Genomic DNA, 14,633 nt, shown 5'->3' with positions numbered 1-14,633 from the left:
GCAGGGCACTAAATGAAGTGTGTTCCTCTGGATTGCAGCAGGATGACAGATCGAGTCTGTAATCACACTAAAATAACACACACACACACACACACACACACACACACACACGAAATACTTGGCAGACAGACACTAAGAATAATGGACGGAGACTTCACATTGAGATACCAGGAAAATAAGTTTCAGATATGTGTGTGTGTCCATGGCAGGTGTAAGTATTGTGATCGCTCCTTCAGTATCTCGTCAAATCTACAGCGCCACATCAGGAACATCCACAACAAAGAAAAACCCTTCAAATGCCACCTGTGTGATCGCTGCTTCGGCCAACAGACCAACCTGGACCGTCACCTCAAAAAACACGAGAATGGTAATCTGTCAGGTACAGCACACACACACACACACACACACACACACACACACACACACACACACTTGAGTCTGGTTCCTCTCATGTTTCTTCCTTGTGTTGTCTCAGGGAGTTTTTCCTCAGCGCCATCACCTCAGGTTTGATCTTTAAGGATAAAATTTACAAATTAATTTGTTTCAAATTTCCATCCGGAATTGATCTATTTCTCTAAAGCTGTTTTGTGACAATGTCTGTTTTTAAAAACGCTGTACAAATAAAATTGATTAGAGTTGATTTGACAATTTTAAGAAACTTTTGTCCATAAAAATGATTCGTTCAGTGGTTTTAGTTCTTCACTCAGAAAATAACAAAAGTAACAGCAATAAAACAGTGAGAAACAACGAGCCAAAGCTAAAGCAGCTACAAATACTGATGTGATGTGAAACTGGTGACGTCAACAGGTGACTGTAATCATGATTCTGGACAAAATCAGTCTCCAGGAAAGGGCGAGTGTTTGAGGAGTATAGACGGGCTGAGGATCTCCAGTTTGTCAGCAAATGTGTGAGAAATTTATTGAAAAAAAAGTTCCTCAAAGAAAGATAGGAAGGGATTTGGATATTTCACCCTCTACGCTAGTTACAAGCAACTACAAAACAACTAGAAACTTTGACAAACAACTTAAACAATTACAAAGCAACAAGAAGGAACTTTTTAAAATAAATACAAAACAACTAGGAACATCTAGTACAACTTTAGAAAACAGTTATGTAACAAGTCAAAAAAACATTATGAACAATGAGAAACAACTTTAAAAACAATTTGAATCAACTAGAAAGTTAGTAACAACTAGAAACAACCTTAAACAACTACAAGCAACTTTAGAAAACAACGACAACACAAGAAACAACAAAAAAACACTGCGAAATAACTAAAAACACTATGAACAATGAGAAACAACTTTAAAAACAACTTGAAACAACTTGAAAGAGTTAGTAATAACTAGAAACAACCTTCAACAACTACAAAACAGCTACAAACAACTTTAGAAAACGACAACACAAGGAACAACAAAAAACACTGTGAAATAACTAAAAACACTATGAACAATGAGAAATAACTTTAAAAACAACTTGAAACAACTAGAAAGAGTTAGTAAGAACTAGAAACAACCTTCAACAACTACAAACAACTTTAGAAAACGACAACACAAGAAACAACAAAAAAAACACTGCAAAATAAGTAAAAACAACTAACAACATCTAGTAACAACTTACAAAAAATACAATGAGAAACATTTATGAAACAACGAGTACAAACTAGACACACGTTTAAAAATACCAGTACAAAACAACTAGTAACAACTAGAGCGGCGGCTACAATTATCGACACCTTAGCGATCTTTTGACCGTTGCAAAAGTAGAAAAGACTTTCAATACGTAAATGGTGCATGAATAATTACTGAAAGTCCCACTGGAAAAAAAAATGAGTTGATTCCTGATTACTTAGCGTATCAGATCACGTGACACCATTCCACAATTATCGACACCTTTGTCCACAGTTATCGACACCGTTCCACAATTATCGACATCCAAATGATTATTTATTTTAAAAAAATAATCGGCATGTGGTATTAAGTTAACAAAACATAGTTTTATTTTAAATTTTTTTACACAGACTTATATTTAGTACAAAATATCTTTTATATAAATATATGGATGTCGGTGTTTACGTAAATGAGGAAGTAATTCTAATGTTTGTAAACAAATGAACTGATAATTTTAACCTGCGTCAGAAAATCTTTTTGTTCCACTTTCTAAGGATTTTCGTAGCTCACATTTTGTTGATCATTCGTTGTTGTTTGTATTAATTTCTAGTTTTGTAGTTTAACAATAAACGTCTACAGGGAATTGACATTGTAACCACATGAAAATCCAGGTCAAAGGTCACATGTCATTCCTTGAACCAAAATATAAAATGTCTACTGATATTGTAATATGTGGTCGATATTTATAACAAACTGCAAAAAATAATTTTCTGAATGGAAAATAAAAATCTGAATATTTCAAGCATGTAATTTTTTTACATGCTCGGAATTTAATTCTGGTCTAATTCTATTTATTGCAATCAGATTCTAAATACTCTATAAACATTCCATTCTGTTATGAATCAGAAAAAAAGATTATAGATCACAGCTCTTTTATTTTTTTAAAGTACTTCATCTACTTCAGCAATGTTACCCAAAGATCGATCCATAACAGTTGTAAATGTCCCTTAATTCCACAGCGTGTCGATAATGGTGGACACCGGTGAAAGTGATCACTATTATCGACACCTCACGTGACTTCTCAAACACGCGTTTAGATACAAAATGGCGACTGTCAAATGAAAGAGTAAGAAACAAAGCAGGTTTCGACGAGGAGATCATGAAATATCGGTGAATTTGATCAGTAAAAACATGTCCATGATCTTTCCACCATGCTTACCTGCGATGAGAACGTCCAGATTTTCCAAAAAATTGTTGATCGTGATAAAAAAATTTCATCTCAGGTAACAAGCTGTGTCATCAGACGATAAGATCAAAGGGTGAGGCGGGGCTTCCGGTTGATTAATTAACCAATAATAACTGTTGGAACTGAAACTCACCTTTGTAAAATTGTTTTTTATTGGTAAATCTGAAAAGGTGTCGATAATTGTAGTAAAAGCTCTAGTAACAACTTGAAAAAAAAACAACTACAAAACAACTATGAAACATCTGGTTACAATGTTAAAAAAAACTACAAGAACAATTATAAAACAACTTTCAACCAGAAACATCTCAAAAAATCAAATACAAAACACCTAGAAAAGTAGTAAATAGTTTAAGTTAACAAAAAGATTTGTAGTATTCCAGGAAGTGCTAATGTACACGTGTGTGTGTGTGTGTGTGTGTGTGTGTGTAGGCACGGCCATGTCGTCTCCGCAGTCGGAGCTGGACAGCAGCAGCGCCATCCTGGATGATAAAGAAGATTCGTATTTCAACGAGATTCGTAACTTCATCAGCAGCAGCAGCCAGAACGCTGGCTCACCTCCACACTCTGATGAAGGGTAAGAATCATCATCATCATCATCATCAGTCACTGGTTGGTTCTTGGCTGTGTGTTTTTTTGATTTATGAGTCACTCAGGGAACTTTTCCTCAGTGTGTTTTCAGTGAAATGTAATTCCACTGCTACGAAATCAGAAATACCAAACTGTGCACTGTGGCTTTCTAACACAGTGTACACACACACACACACACACACACACACACACTCGGCTTGCCTGTCAGTCTTCAGTCCACACCGTTCGCCGGAGGCAGGACGACGAGGTAATTACACACAAACATTAGTGAGCACGAAGCAGCTCAGACTTTATTAATTAACCTTTGTGTGTGTGTGTGTGTGTGTGTGTGTGTGTGTGTGTGTGTGTGTGTGTGTGTTATTAATTACCCTGTCGCCAGCAGTCTGTGAGAGTTAAAGACAGGTCGGTCTCCAGCTGGACGTGTTCAGTGATTGGTTTATTGTCAGCGTGTGTAACACTGTCTACGTGCATGTGTGTGTGTGTTCAGTACTGCTCTATCTGTAAATCCATAATTATGTGTGTACCACTTTGATTGTCTCTCTCACACACACACACACACACACACACACACACACACACAGATAAAGATCGAGCTTGTTTTCGTTTGATTTTTCCCCACTCATTAACAGTACTAAGCACAGGAGGTAAATCATCTGTGGTAATACTAGTGTGTGTGTGTGTGTGTGTGTGTGTGTGTGTGTGTGTGTGTGGTTAACAACAGCCCACATCTGGTCCCAACATGTGCTTGTGAACAGGAAGTAGGTATGGGTCTGGAGGTCAGGGGTTGCAGAGTGTTTCCTGTCAAAGTGACTGCTCCTGATAGATACTTTATCCTCCACAAATTACCCCCTTAATTAACCAATCTGTTTTCATCATCACGCCATCCTGCCCTCTCTCTCTCTCTCTCTCTCTCTCTCTCTCTCTCTTTCATGCTCTTTCAACTTTCTTTTCACTTTCTCTCTCTTTCACTCATTCCACTCTTTCACTGTGTAATTAGTGTGTATGTGCAAATCCTACACTTCATCCTCTGATCCTCCGCTTCCCTCACACACACACACACACACACACACACATATATATATATATATATATATATATATATATATATATATATATATATATATATTCCACTTTTCTTTCTTTCAGTAGGTGATGTACAGAGTTCAGGAGGTGATGAGAGAGACTTCCAGACCCACAATTAGCAAATCACTTGTAGTGCACGGCTCTGGCCCATTTCCTCTGGACTCTGTGTGTGTGTGTGTGTGTGTGTGTGTGTGTGTGTGTGTGTGTGTGTGTGTGTGTGTGTGTGAGAGCCCTGAGGAGCCAGTTTGGCAGATCTTGCTCCACTCTCACCAAATGGGCCTGTCAGCTAAATATTTGCCGTATTAGATGAATAGGAGATAGTCAAGAAAATAAACAAGACTGAGAGAGAGAGAGAGAGAGAGAGAGAGAGATGGGGGGAGAAGGAGAGGTGGTTGGGAAGCAGAACATTTGAGAAAGGGACAGAGCGAGAAAGAGAGAGAGGAAAATAAACAAGTGATGGCAAAGAAGGAAAGAGTGAAACTGTTTAAGTGCCTTGATGATAGAACGCGTGCTGCTCTGCCAAGCTCGGCCTTTTTCAGAAAACACACACACACACACTAATTCCCGTTCCATGTTTCTCTTCCATCTACAGATTAATCAGCGGCCATTTTGAGGAAGACAAAGCCGTCACTGATCCAAGGTCACATGACCTGGATGAGGATGAAGGGGAGGAGCCTGGTGTGGAGGAAGAGGAAGCTGAGCTTTGTGACGCCAACAAACCTGCCAACATTGTGGCATCGAGCAACCTAAGTGACGACATTGCTAATGACATCAACGACGACATCAACGACGAGCTGGACTACAACGGAGCAAGTGATGGGCTGCTGGACTGCAAATCTTCACCACAGAGGTTTGTTTGTTTGTTTGTTTGTTTGTTTGTTTGTTTGTTTGTTTGTTTGTTTGTTGGTTTGTTTTTGTGCAACTTTACACATGCACTAAATCATATTCATACAGGTTTGATGAGGATGACGAGGACGAAGAGCATGCTGGATACCCTGCGCTGGATCACATCCGCCGCTTCACCACAGATGACGCGGAGCTCAGTGATAGTGATGTCACCGGATTTGACTCCGCCCACCTACCAGATGCTGTGAAGCAGCCACTGTACAGGAAGTCCAAGTCACAGGTACAGCTCCGGCAATCCATGCTATACATCCATAACTGCTGCTTTTACTGCATCTGAAATCCGTCAACGTCAGTACGGAGCCCCAGGATCATTACAGCGTGACGGCACCATAACATCTGCACTCGTTATTTTTTTTTTGCAGGTTACTAATTAGCTGATTAATAATGAATGATGTCATTATTAGATGATTAAAGTGTAATTACTGCAAACCCCTAAAGCACTCGCTCCCTCATATGTGTGTGTGTGTGTGTGTGTGTGTGTGTGTGTGTGTGTGTGTGTGTGTGTGTGAGAGAGAGTTTGCACGTATTGTATATAGATGTGTATATTATGGCTGGACCAATAGCAAACATTGTAACTGATACCAATTAAAAAAAGATATGAATTTTGACAACTGATAATTGCCCAAAGTTATTTAAAAAAGGAACTCCAAATTCAATCCAAATTGCTTGAAACAGCTCTCGTTGAATTCAGAATTGAATGCAGAACAACATACTTTTTACAGAATTAAAATATGTTTATCTCTTCTTGAGATATTACAAATCAAAGATTGAGGAAACGGCTTAATTTTTTGAAAACTGCCGTAATATTCTGTCTGAGGATCACATGGTCCAAAATGGGCCTCAGTAACCAATGAGATCAAATGTTTTTTCTTAATAACTTTTCTATTTTTCAAGATATTTACATGGAAATTCTCTGGCACATAGATGGTTGTATACTGAATACAACGTTAAAAAAAATTAGTAAAAACACATTATGCAAATTAGTATTTAATTAGTATTAGTTATGCTAATTAGGTAAAAAATGTTAAATCGGTACACTCTCTTCTTCAAAGTTTCACCAAATGACTTTATTTGTGCAATATAAAGCTGATCTTTACTCTCATTTATGCATCACAGAGAAGGAGAAATCAATGTTAATTATAAAATCTGCATAAATAAGCACTGAATGTCTCACATCTACCATTCTCTATCAAAATAAAAAAGTCATAAAACGTTATTTCTAATCTCCTCTTTGTGCTCTGTAGGCCTTTGTATTTCTCAAAAGTAGAGCCTACTAGTGTTTATATGAAAGAATATAAATGATTATTTCGATTAATATTCACAGCTTTCAAGGCAAACCTTGAAAAAACTGTCTGATCCACATCCAATAAACAATTCACATTAACTGAACTGAAATTGACACTCGCGTTTCTGACTTCTGTTTTTTTTTAAATCTCATTCCGACCACTAAGATCTCAATATTTTTCACCAAAACAACTACAGTTATATTCTAAAATAGTTATTTATTTACAGGAATCAGTTTGATTTGAAAAAAATAAGTAGGTAAAGCTCTGAAAACTCGCTTCAAAGTCTCCCGTGAATCATAACATCAAAACTAGCAGATGGAAAATTTTGCTGAATCCTTCATCAGAAACAGTGAGAGCGAGAGAACGTCCCTATAAAAGTTATCTGACTGATATTCACGAGTAATCCAGTCGGAAACCGATCAGAAGAGAGAGAGAGAGAGAGAGACTGCTTTCCCGTGACTCAAAAAGAAAAGCACCGACAGTTTCCCGAGCAGAGTTTTTACTCTGTTGTATCGAATTCAACCTGCCATTACTCCCAAAGTACTGAACAGATCTTAACCAGATACATTTCTTTGGAAAGCAGAAATTCTAAGCTTTTTAACGAGAGTATTAATGATAGAAAATATTCAAGAGTTAAGCAATGACAGATTTGGAAACTTAGATGAGCATCTGCATGAAGATTTTTCACAGCACAGCCAGCGAGCGTCGGATTTGCCGAGTTACAGTTTTCAATTCCAAGTGATATGAACTGACGGAGTCGATTCCCAGAGTTGAAAGAGATCCGCAAAGAGCAAAATAAGCAGTGCAATATTAATGAAGCCCATGGAATAGCTTTGAACATCTGTATTTTGACACATTGCTATGATTTCAAATGTTATTTGCAAATTATACAGTAGTGTGTAAAAGTCTTAGGCACATGTAAACAAATGCTGTGGACCAAAAATCGCTTAAAAAATAATTAAATGAAATGTTTCAACATTTAAAAAAAACACTATAAACAGTAATCAGTCAGCCATAATAAATGAAACAAAGTCGATATTTGGTGTGAGACGATTCTTTGGTTTAAAATAAAATAGTAGTCTGAGGTCCAGTGAGTGCAGTTTGATGCGGAAATGAGCTGCAGGTTTTACTGAACATCTTACAGAACCAGCCCCAGTTCTTCTGGACACTTTGACTGTCGCACTCGCATCTTCATTTTGCACCAAAACCCAGCAGCCTTCATTATGCTTTCTTTTTTAATCTGAAAAGTGCTCTCTTATGGAATACGCTGCTCAGATATGAACTTAGATTTAATTTTGTGCTTGGGGAAAAAAAAACAAACATGAACGTTTGGACTCTAAAACATTTTTGTACCGACTCGATAATGTCAAAGTCTCATCTCATCTCATTATCTCTAGCCGCTTTATCCTGTTCTACAGGGTCGCAGGCAAGCTGGAGCCTATCCCAGCTGACTACGGGCGAAAGGCGGGGTACACCCTGGACAAGTCGCCAGGTCATCACAGGGCTGACACATAGACACAGACAACCATTCACACTCACATTCACACCTACACTCAATTTAGAGTCACCAGTTAACCTAACCTGCATGTCTTTGGACTGTGGGGGAAACCGGAGCACCCGGAGGAAACCCACGCGGACACGGGGAGAACATGCAAACTCCACACAGAAAGGCCCTCGCCGGCCACGGGGCTCGAACCCAGATCTTCTTGCTGTGAGGCGACAGCGCTAACCACTACACCACCGTGCCGCCAATGTCAAAGTCATAAAATAGAAATCTATAACAAAGTTTGTTTGAAAAAAAAACAGGGTGGCTAAGACTTTTGCACAGGACTTTTATTGAGCAAAGTAACAGTTGAGTAGAGGACAGCAATAAGCGAGTATGTTTATGTTATTAATACTTCATGGAATGCTTTGCTGAACCCTTGACTGCATGGTGTTGCCATATGGCGACAATTAATTTCTCATTTTTCGAAAAGGCAGGACCACAAAACGAATGTTTTACTGTTTATTTGTGAAAAGAGGGACCTTTTCATTTTGCTCCGAAACAATCGTCAGGTTACACAACCAGGAAACGCCGCAAGCACTTCCCTTTTCGGCCAACACGGTCGTCACCTGAGGGCTGTCGAAAGTGAAGTATTGTTCAGTGTTTAGAGGAAAAAAAAGTCCTTTGAGGGGAAAAAAAACACAATCTGTAGTGAGTAAAGATTAGAAACAAGTTTAGATGTAATGAGTGAATGAATGAATTTGTCTTTGTAACTTTAGACATTTTGTATTTTTATAAGACATCGTAAATAACATGGGAATTGGAAGTGTGTCTCTGAGTTACAGCTGGATTTATATTCTTTTAGCAGGGTAAATATCTAGTTATGAAGTTCAGTGAGTACAATGAAAATTTTGAAGGAAAAATGAGATTTTACAGCACTTTCCACCAATGCACGTTGTTGCTTTATGGCAACAATTTACCAGCTATCCCCCTTTATTTATATTTTCAAAAGAAATTTAAAAAATTTCCTTATTGAAACCATATTAAGGAATAAATTGACATTAATTTTTTTTTCAAATTTATAGTTAATAATTAATGCAGTTGAGGGTTAAGGAAAAGGTCCTAATCTGAGATACTGTATATGCATCGATACACAAATACAAAACATATCCAGGTGTAAAAAGAAAAGCAGCAGGAACAGAGAGTAGCTTGTAGGTTCAGCGATGTATTCGTTAAAAACATTAACTTTTACACATCACATGCGACAGGAAATTGTGATGAGGATTGTGTGAGATTTTCACATGCAGAGTACGCACGCTGAGTTCAGTGCGAATTCTGTAATATTCCACACGCTGGTTCCACTGTCAGTCCTGAGTGAATATGATGGAGTTATGGAATAGTGAATGAATGGAGACGACGACAAACGAGGGTTGAAGGGCTGAAGCTGAGAGATGACGGGACGCTGGGCAACAAGAAAGAAAGCAGCTCACGGTGTTGTGTTCACGAGTGAAATATCGCCGCTCAGCTCCAGGACCGGAGAGACGCCGCGTATAGCAAAGACTCGCCACGACATTCGAGGCCGTTCTTCGCAATGTGATTGCTGATGCGTTTTTTGTGGTGTGAAAGATCAGGGGGAAAAAGGGCCTCAGTGAGGCTGTTTTATGCACAACCACCTGGGGAACGCGTGAGTTTGATCGATATCCGATCAATCCTGTCGGAAGAGTAGCGATTTTTTTGTAAATTGTGGACGGATAGCAATCATCCTACAGCCGGGGAAGTCACTTTTCCACTGTATAATATTCACAGTTTGAAAAAATATAGCAACGTGCAAATTAATAAAGAACACTGCCGGTGTGTAAAGGCCTGACTCCTGCTGCTTACAACATGCAGTCACTTCACCGTTAAACACACAAACAGACACGTACCATCGGCTTTATGTGTGATGTGAGGATAGAAACACGGAAACTCTGCCCTGTGACCTGAACTGGAAATTTTGTCCAGTAGACGTTTTGTCAGAAAAAGATAATGAACATTTTTTATTTTTCTTCTGGAGTAATTCACTGAACTAGTTAAATATTCATTATTGTATGACATTAGCTCATAAAGAGGAACAGCTCTCTCTAGATAGATAGATAGATAGATAGATAGATAGATAGATAGATAGATAGATAGATAGATAGATAGATGTTTGTGTGAAGATATGAGGTTTATCTTCGAGTGGTGAATGTATATATCATGAGTGAACGAAGCAAACGAGTTAAATAAATTCATATATTTGCACCACTGTGTAATGTTCTTTATATTATATTATATTATATTATATTATATTATATTATATTGGGGCGGCACGGTGGTGTAGTGGTTAGCGCTGTCGCCTCACAGCAAGAAGGTCCTGGGTTCGAGCCCCGGGGCCGGCGAGGGCCTTTCTGTGTGGAGTTTGCATGTTCTCCCCGTGTCCGCGTGGGTTTCCTCCGGGTGCTCCGGTTTCCCCCACAGTCCAAAGACATGCAGGTTAGGTTAACTGGTGACTCTAAATTGAGCGTAGGTGTGAGTGTGAATGGTTGTCTGTGTCTATGTATCAGCCCTGTGATGACCTGGTGACTTGTCCAGGGTGTACCCTGCCTTTCGCCCGTAGTCAGCTGGGATAGGCTCCAGCTTGCCTGCGACCCTGTAGAAGGATAAAGCGGCTAGAGATAATGAGATGAGATTATATTATATTATATCGACACATCCACAAAGTTAATCAAAAGAATTTTCATTTTGAACCGGTTCGCCATTTTGACAACACGCATCCAGTCAGTGTGGGAGTGACGTCATTGGAGTGAAATATCCATACAGGACACTTTTTCAATGGAATAAAAACACCTGTTCTATTCCCTTCTAGCGGGTTCCATTCATTCGGTTTGACAGCATGCGAGATTGTGAGCGTATCGCTTATCCTACATGTATTACATCACTCTACCCAATGGAGAATGAGCGTTGAATATGGTTTACGATACTGCATGGTTGTCAAGACAACATGACGATGTCGCATGTCGGAGACGTAAAACTTCCACGCTAGCGAGCGACGGTGACAATCCGTAAACAAACATGGCCACAATTTTTGCTTCGTTAAATACAGAAGCTTTTGAGAGAATTTTGAAAGAGAAAGACGTGTTGAACACCCAAAAGGATTGTGTGTGTATAATAAATAATAATAATAATAATAATATTGGCTGGCTTTATATTCAACTTCGACTCGTTCAATATCATGCTAGCTGAATGGAATATATCTGATATACCAGTCAACGCCAGCCAGTGTTATTTAAATATGTCACTCAGATCTGTGATATATTTCATCTGAAAATTTCAACATGAGAAGATAAACGTCATATCATGAAGCTAACATGTCTCATCTCATTATCTCTAGCCGCTTTATCCTGTTCTACAGGGTCGCAGGCAAGCTGGAGCCTATCCCAGCTGACTACGGGTGAAAGGCGGGGTACGCCCTGGACAAGTCGCCAGGTCATCACAGGGCTGACACATAGACACAGACAACCATTCACACTCACATTCACACCTACGGTCAATTTAGAGTCACCAGTTAACCTAACCTGCATGTCTTTGGACTGTGGGGGAAACCGGAGCACCCGGAGGAAACCCACGCGGACACGGGGAGAACATGCAAACTCCGCACAGAAAGGCCCTCGCCGGCCCCGGGGCTCGAACCCGGACCTTCTTGCTGTGAGGCGACAGCGCTAACCACTACACCACCGTGCCGCCCAAACTAACATGTGATTTTCTTTTTATTATATCGACACATTCACAAACCAGACGTGCCCAAATTTATCAAAACAATTCATCGATTTCCTTACGAGTGACACAGAGAGATTTTTTGTCACGGTTTTGGTTCTCCATGTCCCAGATGGAGCCCATATGAAAAATACGAGTATTGTATTTCCCAGTAAATGCTCTTTTCTTTGATTTTATATATATATATCAAATAAGCTTCAGTGTTACTACTCATATCATACTGTTGTACTGATCTCTCTCTCTCTCTCTCTCTCTCTAGGCTTATGCCATGATGTTGTCTCTAGCAGATAAAGACCCTCTGCCCCCGTCCTCTCACACCGCCTCTGTATGGCACACACTCGGACGCACGGCCGAGTCCAACGCCCTCCAGTCCCTCAGTCACGTATGATGTAACCCCTCTGTGACCTCTTACCCCAACCACAGGCACTCGGACCAAACTCGGCCTCCATCATGCACAGCCCAAACACTGCTGAGTAGAGCGCTTTGTTCTTCTGAAAACACTAATGTCAGGGTCCTTGGAGTGAACACACACACACACACACACACACACACACACACACACGGTATCCAGTAACACTAGTCATTCCATAATCTGACAAAACACATTAGATTGATTTTATTCCAATGAATGATTTTTTAATGATGATTTACAATAGAAGACAGATATCTCAATGATGATGATGATGATGATGATGATGAAAGCGATGCAGATAGTCGTAATAAAAATTGTATTTATTCTGTCCAGTTTCTATGTTTTGCACAGCAACGGCAGCTCATCGACAGGAGGAAAGGTTCATTAATGTGGAACACGATGATCTTCCAATATTGTGATTTTTTTTTCCCACTGAGTTGCTTCAGGGGACCTTAAGAGTCTTCTGTATGAAAAAAGAACAAGAACTTACACACACACACACACACACACACACACACACTGTTACAGACGACATTCCCTATCGAGCAGAATAATCTTCAACCTTTTTAAAAGGGCAGGTTATAACATTGACTGATGTGTAAATTAATTGTAATATACACGTATATATAGTAAAAAATGGAATCGTAACAGGCCACATGGGGGCGCTCTTACAAAATTAAATAAATAAAAATACGAAAAAAAAGACATAACGAGGACAGTGGGTGTAGGGACTGTCCTCGACTCTGTCAATAAAAGCACTGCATATTTAACTTTAACCTGGACTCCGCCCAGTCTCTCAGTGCTGTCCAATGATAGCCGAGACGTGTTTTCTTTTTCGTTTTTTTTCTTTGGAGAGAGGTTGTAAAAATAAATCTAGTTTGTTTTTCTAAACATAGAAAACCTGTTAAAAAAAGTACTGAAGTTTGTAGAAGGAGCTTCTACCGTAGTGTTGTTCTTTAACAGACCGACGTTACCACTACGCAGCCTGCGTGCTCGTCGCTAGCTATTCCATTCTCATATCTTTCATTTCTAGACAATCACGAGTTCATTGTTTGTTTGTTCCATGGATTTATGGGGGTTTTTTGTCTTTCTTCTATTCTCGTTGACGTTATTACTGTGTATGTTGAAAGGTGTATTTATTTCCGTAGTTTGTTTACTGAATAGCACTGCTCTTGAGCTCCCCTTGTGGTGAAGTGGGAGAACACAAGTTATGTCTGCGTGCCAGATAGTATTAAACCTTCATCACGTCTTATACTTCTAATGAAACTGGTCGATGATATAGTTATTACTTAGAGTAATTTTTGTTTTTTTGTTTTTGATGACACGTTTATTAATTCAAGTGTAAAATATTTAAAACAAAATAAAGGAGAGCATAAAAAACAAGATATTTCTTCATAAAAAAACGCATGACTGGTCTGGCTTAGAATTGTAACATTTTTCTACAGTTGTGTGAAGCTTGTGTGATGTTTGGGTCCCTATCGAGTCGTCGTGCCAAATTCTATGAGTTCAAAAAAAAAAACAGACTTTATTTGTTTGTCTTCACATGTCGAAGGACCAGATCTGTTTTGTTTGTTGTCATTGTTTATAAATCCATTTTGAAACGTATTTGGCAAGTCGAGGTACTTTTGTTCTGATGCTTTCTACAATGTAACTGTAATGCATTTCATCTGAGTAAATGTGGGAGGAGCAACTAAGAAATAAAGGACTCCAGTGTAGACGTGTCTCACGCTCTCTGTCTCACTCTCTGTTCCCATTTTCTTTACTCTCTGGTCTCCTTTATTCACCTGTTTAACCTCTCGAGGGTGAATTTATCAAGATTTAAACTTGAAATTGTGATTGGTTCAGCATGGAGGTGGAGGTCCAGGTTTCTGATGACATCATTCAGATGAAAGCACGTAAAATGACACAAATCAGGCGAACGCACAAGCGTACAACAGCAGAAACTGTACAAATTCATATTCGCACAAGTCCACAAATCCAACAAAATCATAAATCAAAGTGTGGCAGCAGGGGCGTGGTCGAGCATCAGCTGTGGGCGGAGTCAGGTAGAACCAGCAGGTAACATGTGATGAGGTTCATCTGTGGCTGATTACTGGAAGTTTATTTATGTGTCGCTTGTGTTCTTGCAACAAGAAACTGAGAAAGAAAGAAAGGCAGACAGGCAGGCATAGCAAAATAAAGTGACTGAACTATAAAAGTTAGCATTGTTTTGATCTGTAGGATAATC

At 39.2% G+C, this 14,633-nt stretch overlaps 1 protein-coding gene across 10 annotated transcripts in view; it reads left to right on the top strand.

Annotated features, from left to right (window-relative positions):
- Nucleotides 1-14,127, top strand: part of mecom (MDS1 and EVI1 complex locus) — a 281,521-nt gene extending 267,394 nt beyond the window's left edge. For 9 of the 10 annotated variants that reach the window (XM_060943283.1, XM_060943279.1, XM_060943277.1 and 6 more), the window contains 5 exons: nt 210-379; nt 3,286-3,430; nt 5,120-5,377; nt 5,482-5,653; nt 12,254-14,127. In XM_060943283.1, coding sequence (XP_060799266.1) covers nt 210-379; nt 3,286-3,430; nt 5,120-5,377; nt 5,482-5,653; nt 12,254-12,382 — 874 coding nt within the window. In that variant the 3' untranslated portion in view covers nt 12,383-14,127. The remainder of the gene's footprint in view (nt 1-209; nt 380-3,285; nt 3,431-5,119; nt 5,378-5,481; nt 5,654-12,253) is intronic. The other variant, XM_060943280.1, reaches the window with a different exon arrangement.
- The last annotated feature ends 506 nt before the right edge of the window (nt 14,128-14,633 follow it).

Source organism: Neoarius graeffei, chromosome 16, assembly GCF_027579695.1.
Source record: "Neoarius graeffei isolate fNeoGra1 chromosome 16, fNeoGra1.pri, whole genome shotgun sequence".
Taxonomy (NCBI): Eukaryota; Metazoa; Chordata; class Actinopteri; order Siluriformes; family Ariidae; genus Neoarius; species Neoarius graeffei.
Note: the sequence above shows the minus strand (reverse complement) of the source record. Positions and strands in the feature narration are given on the sequence as shown.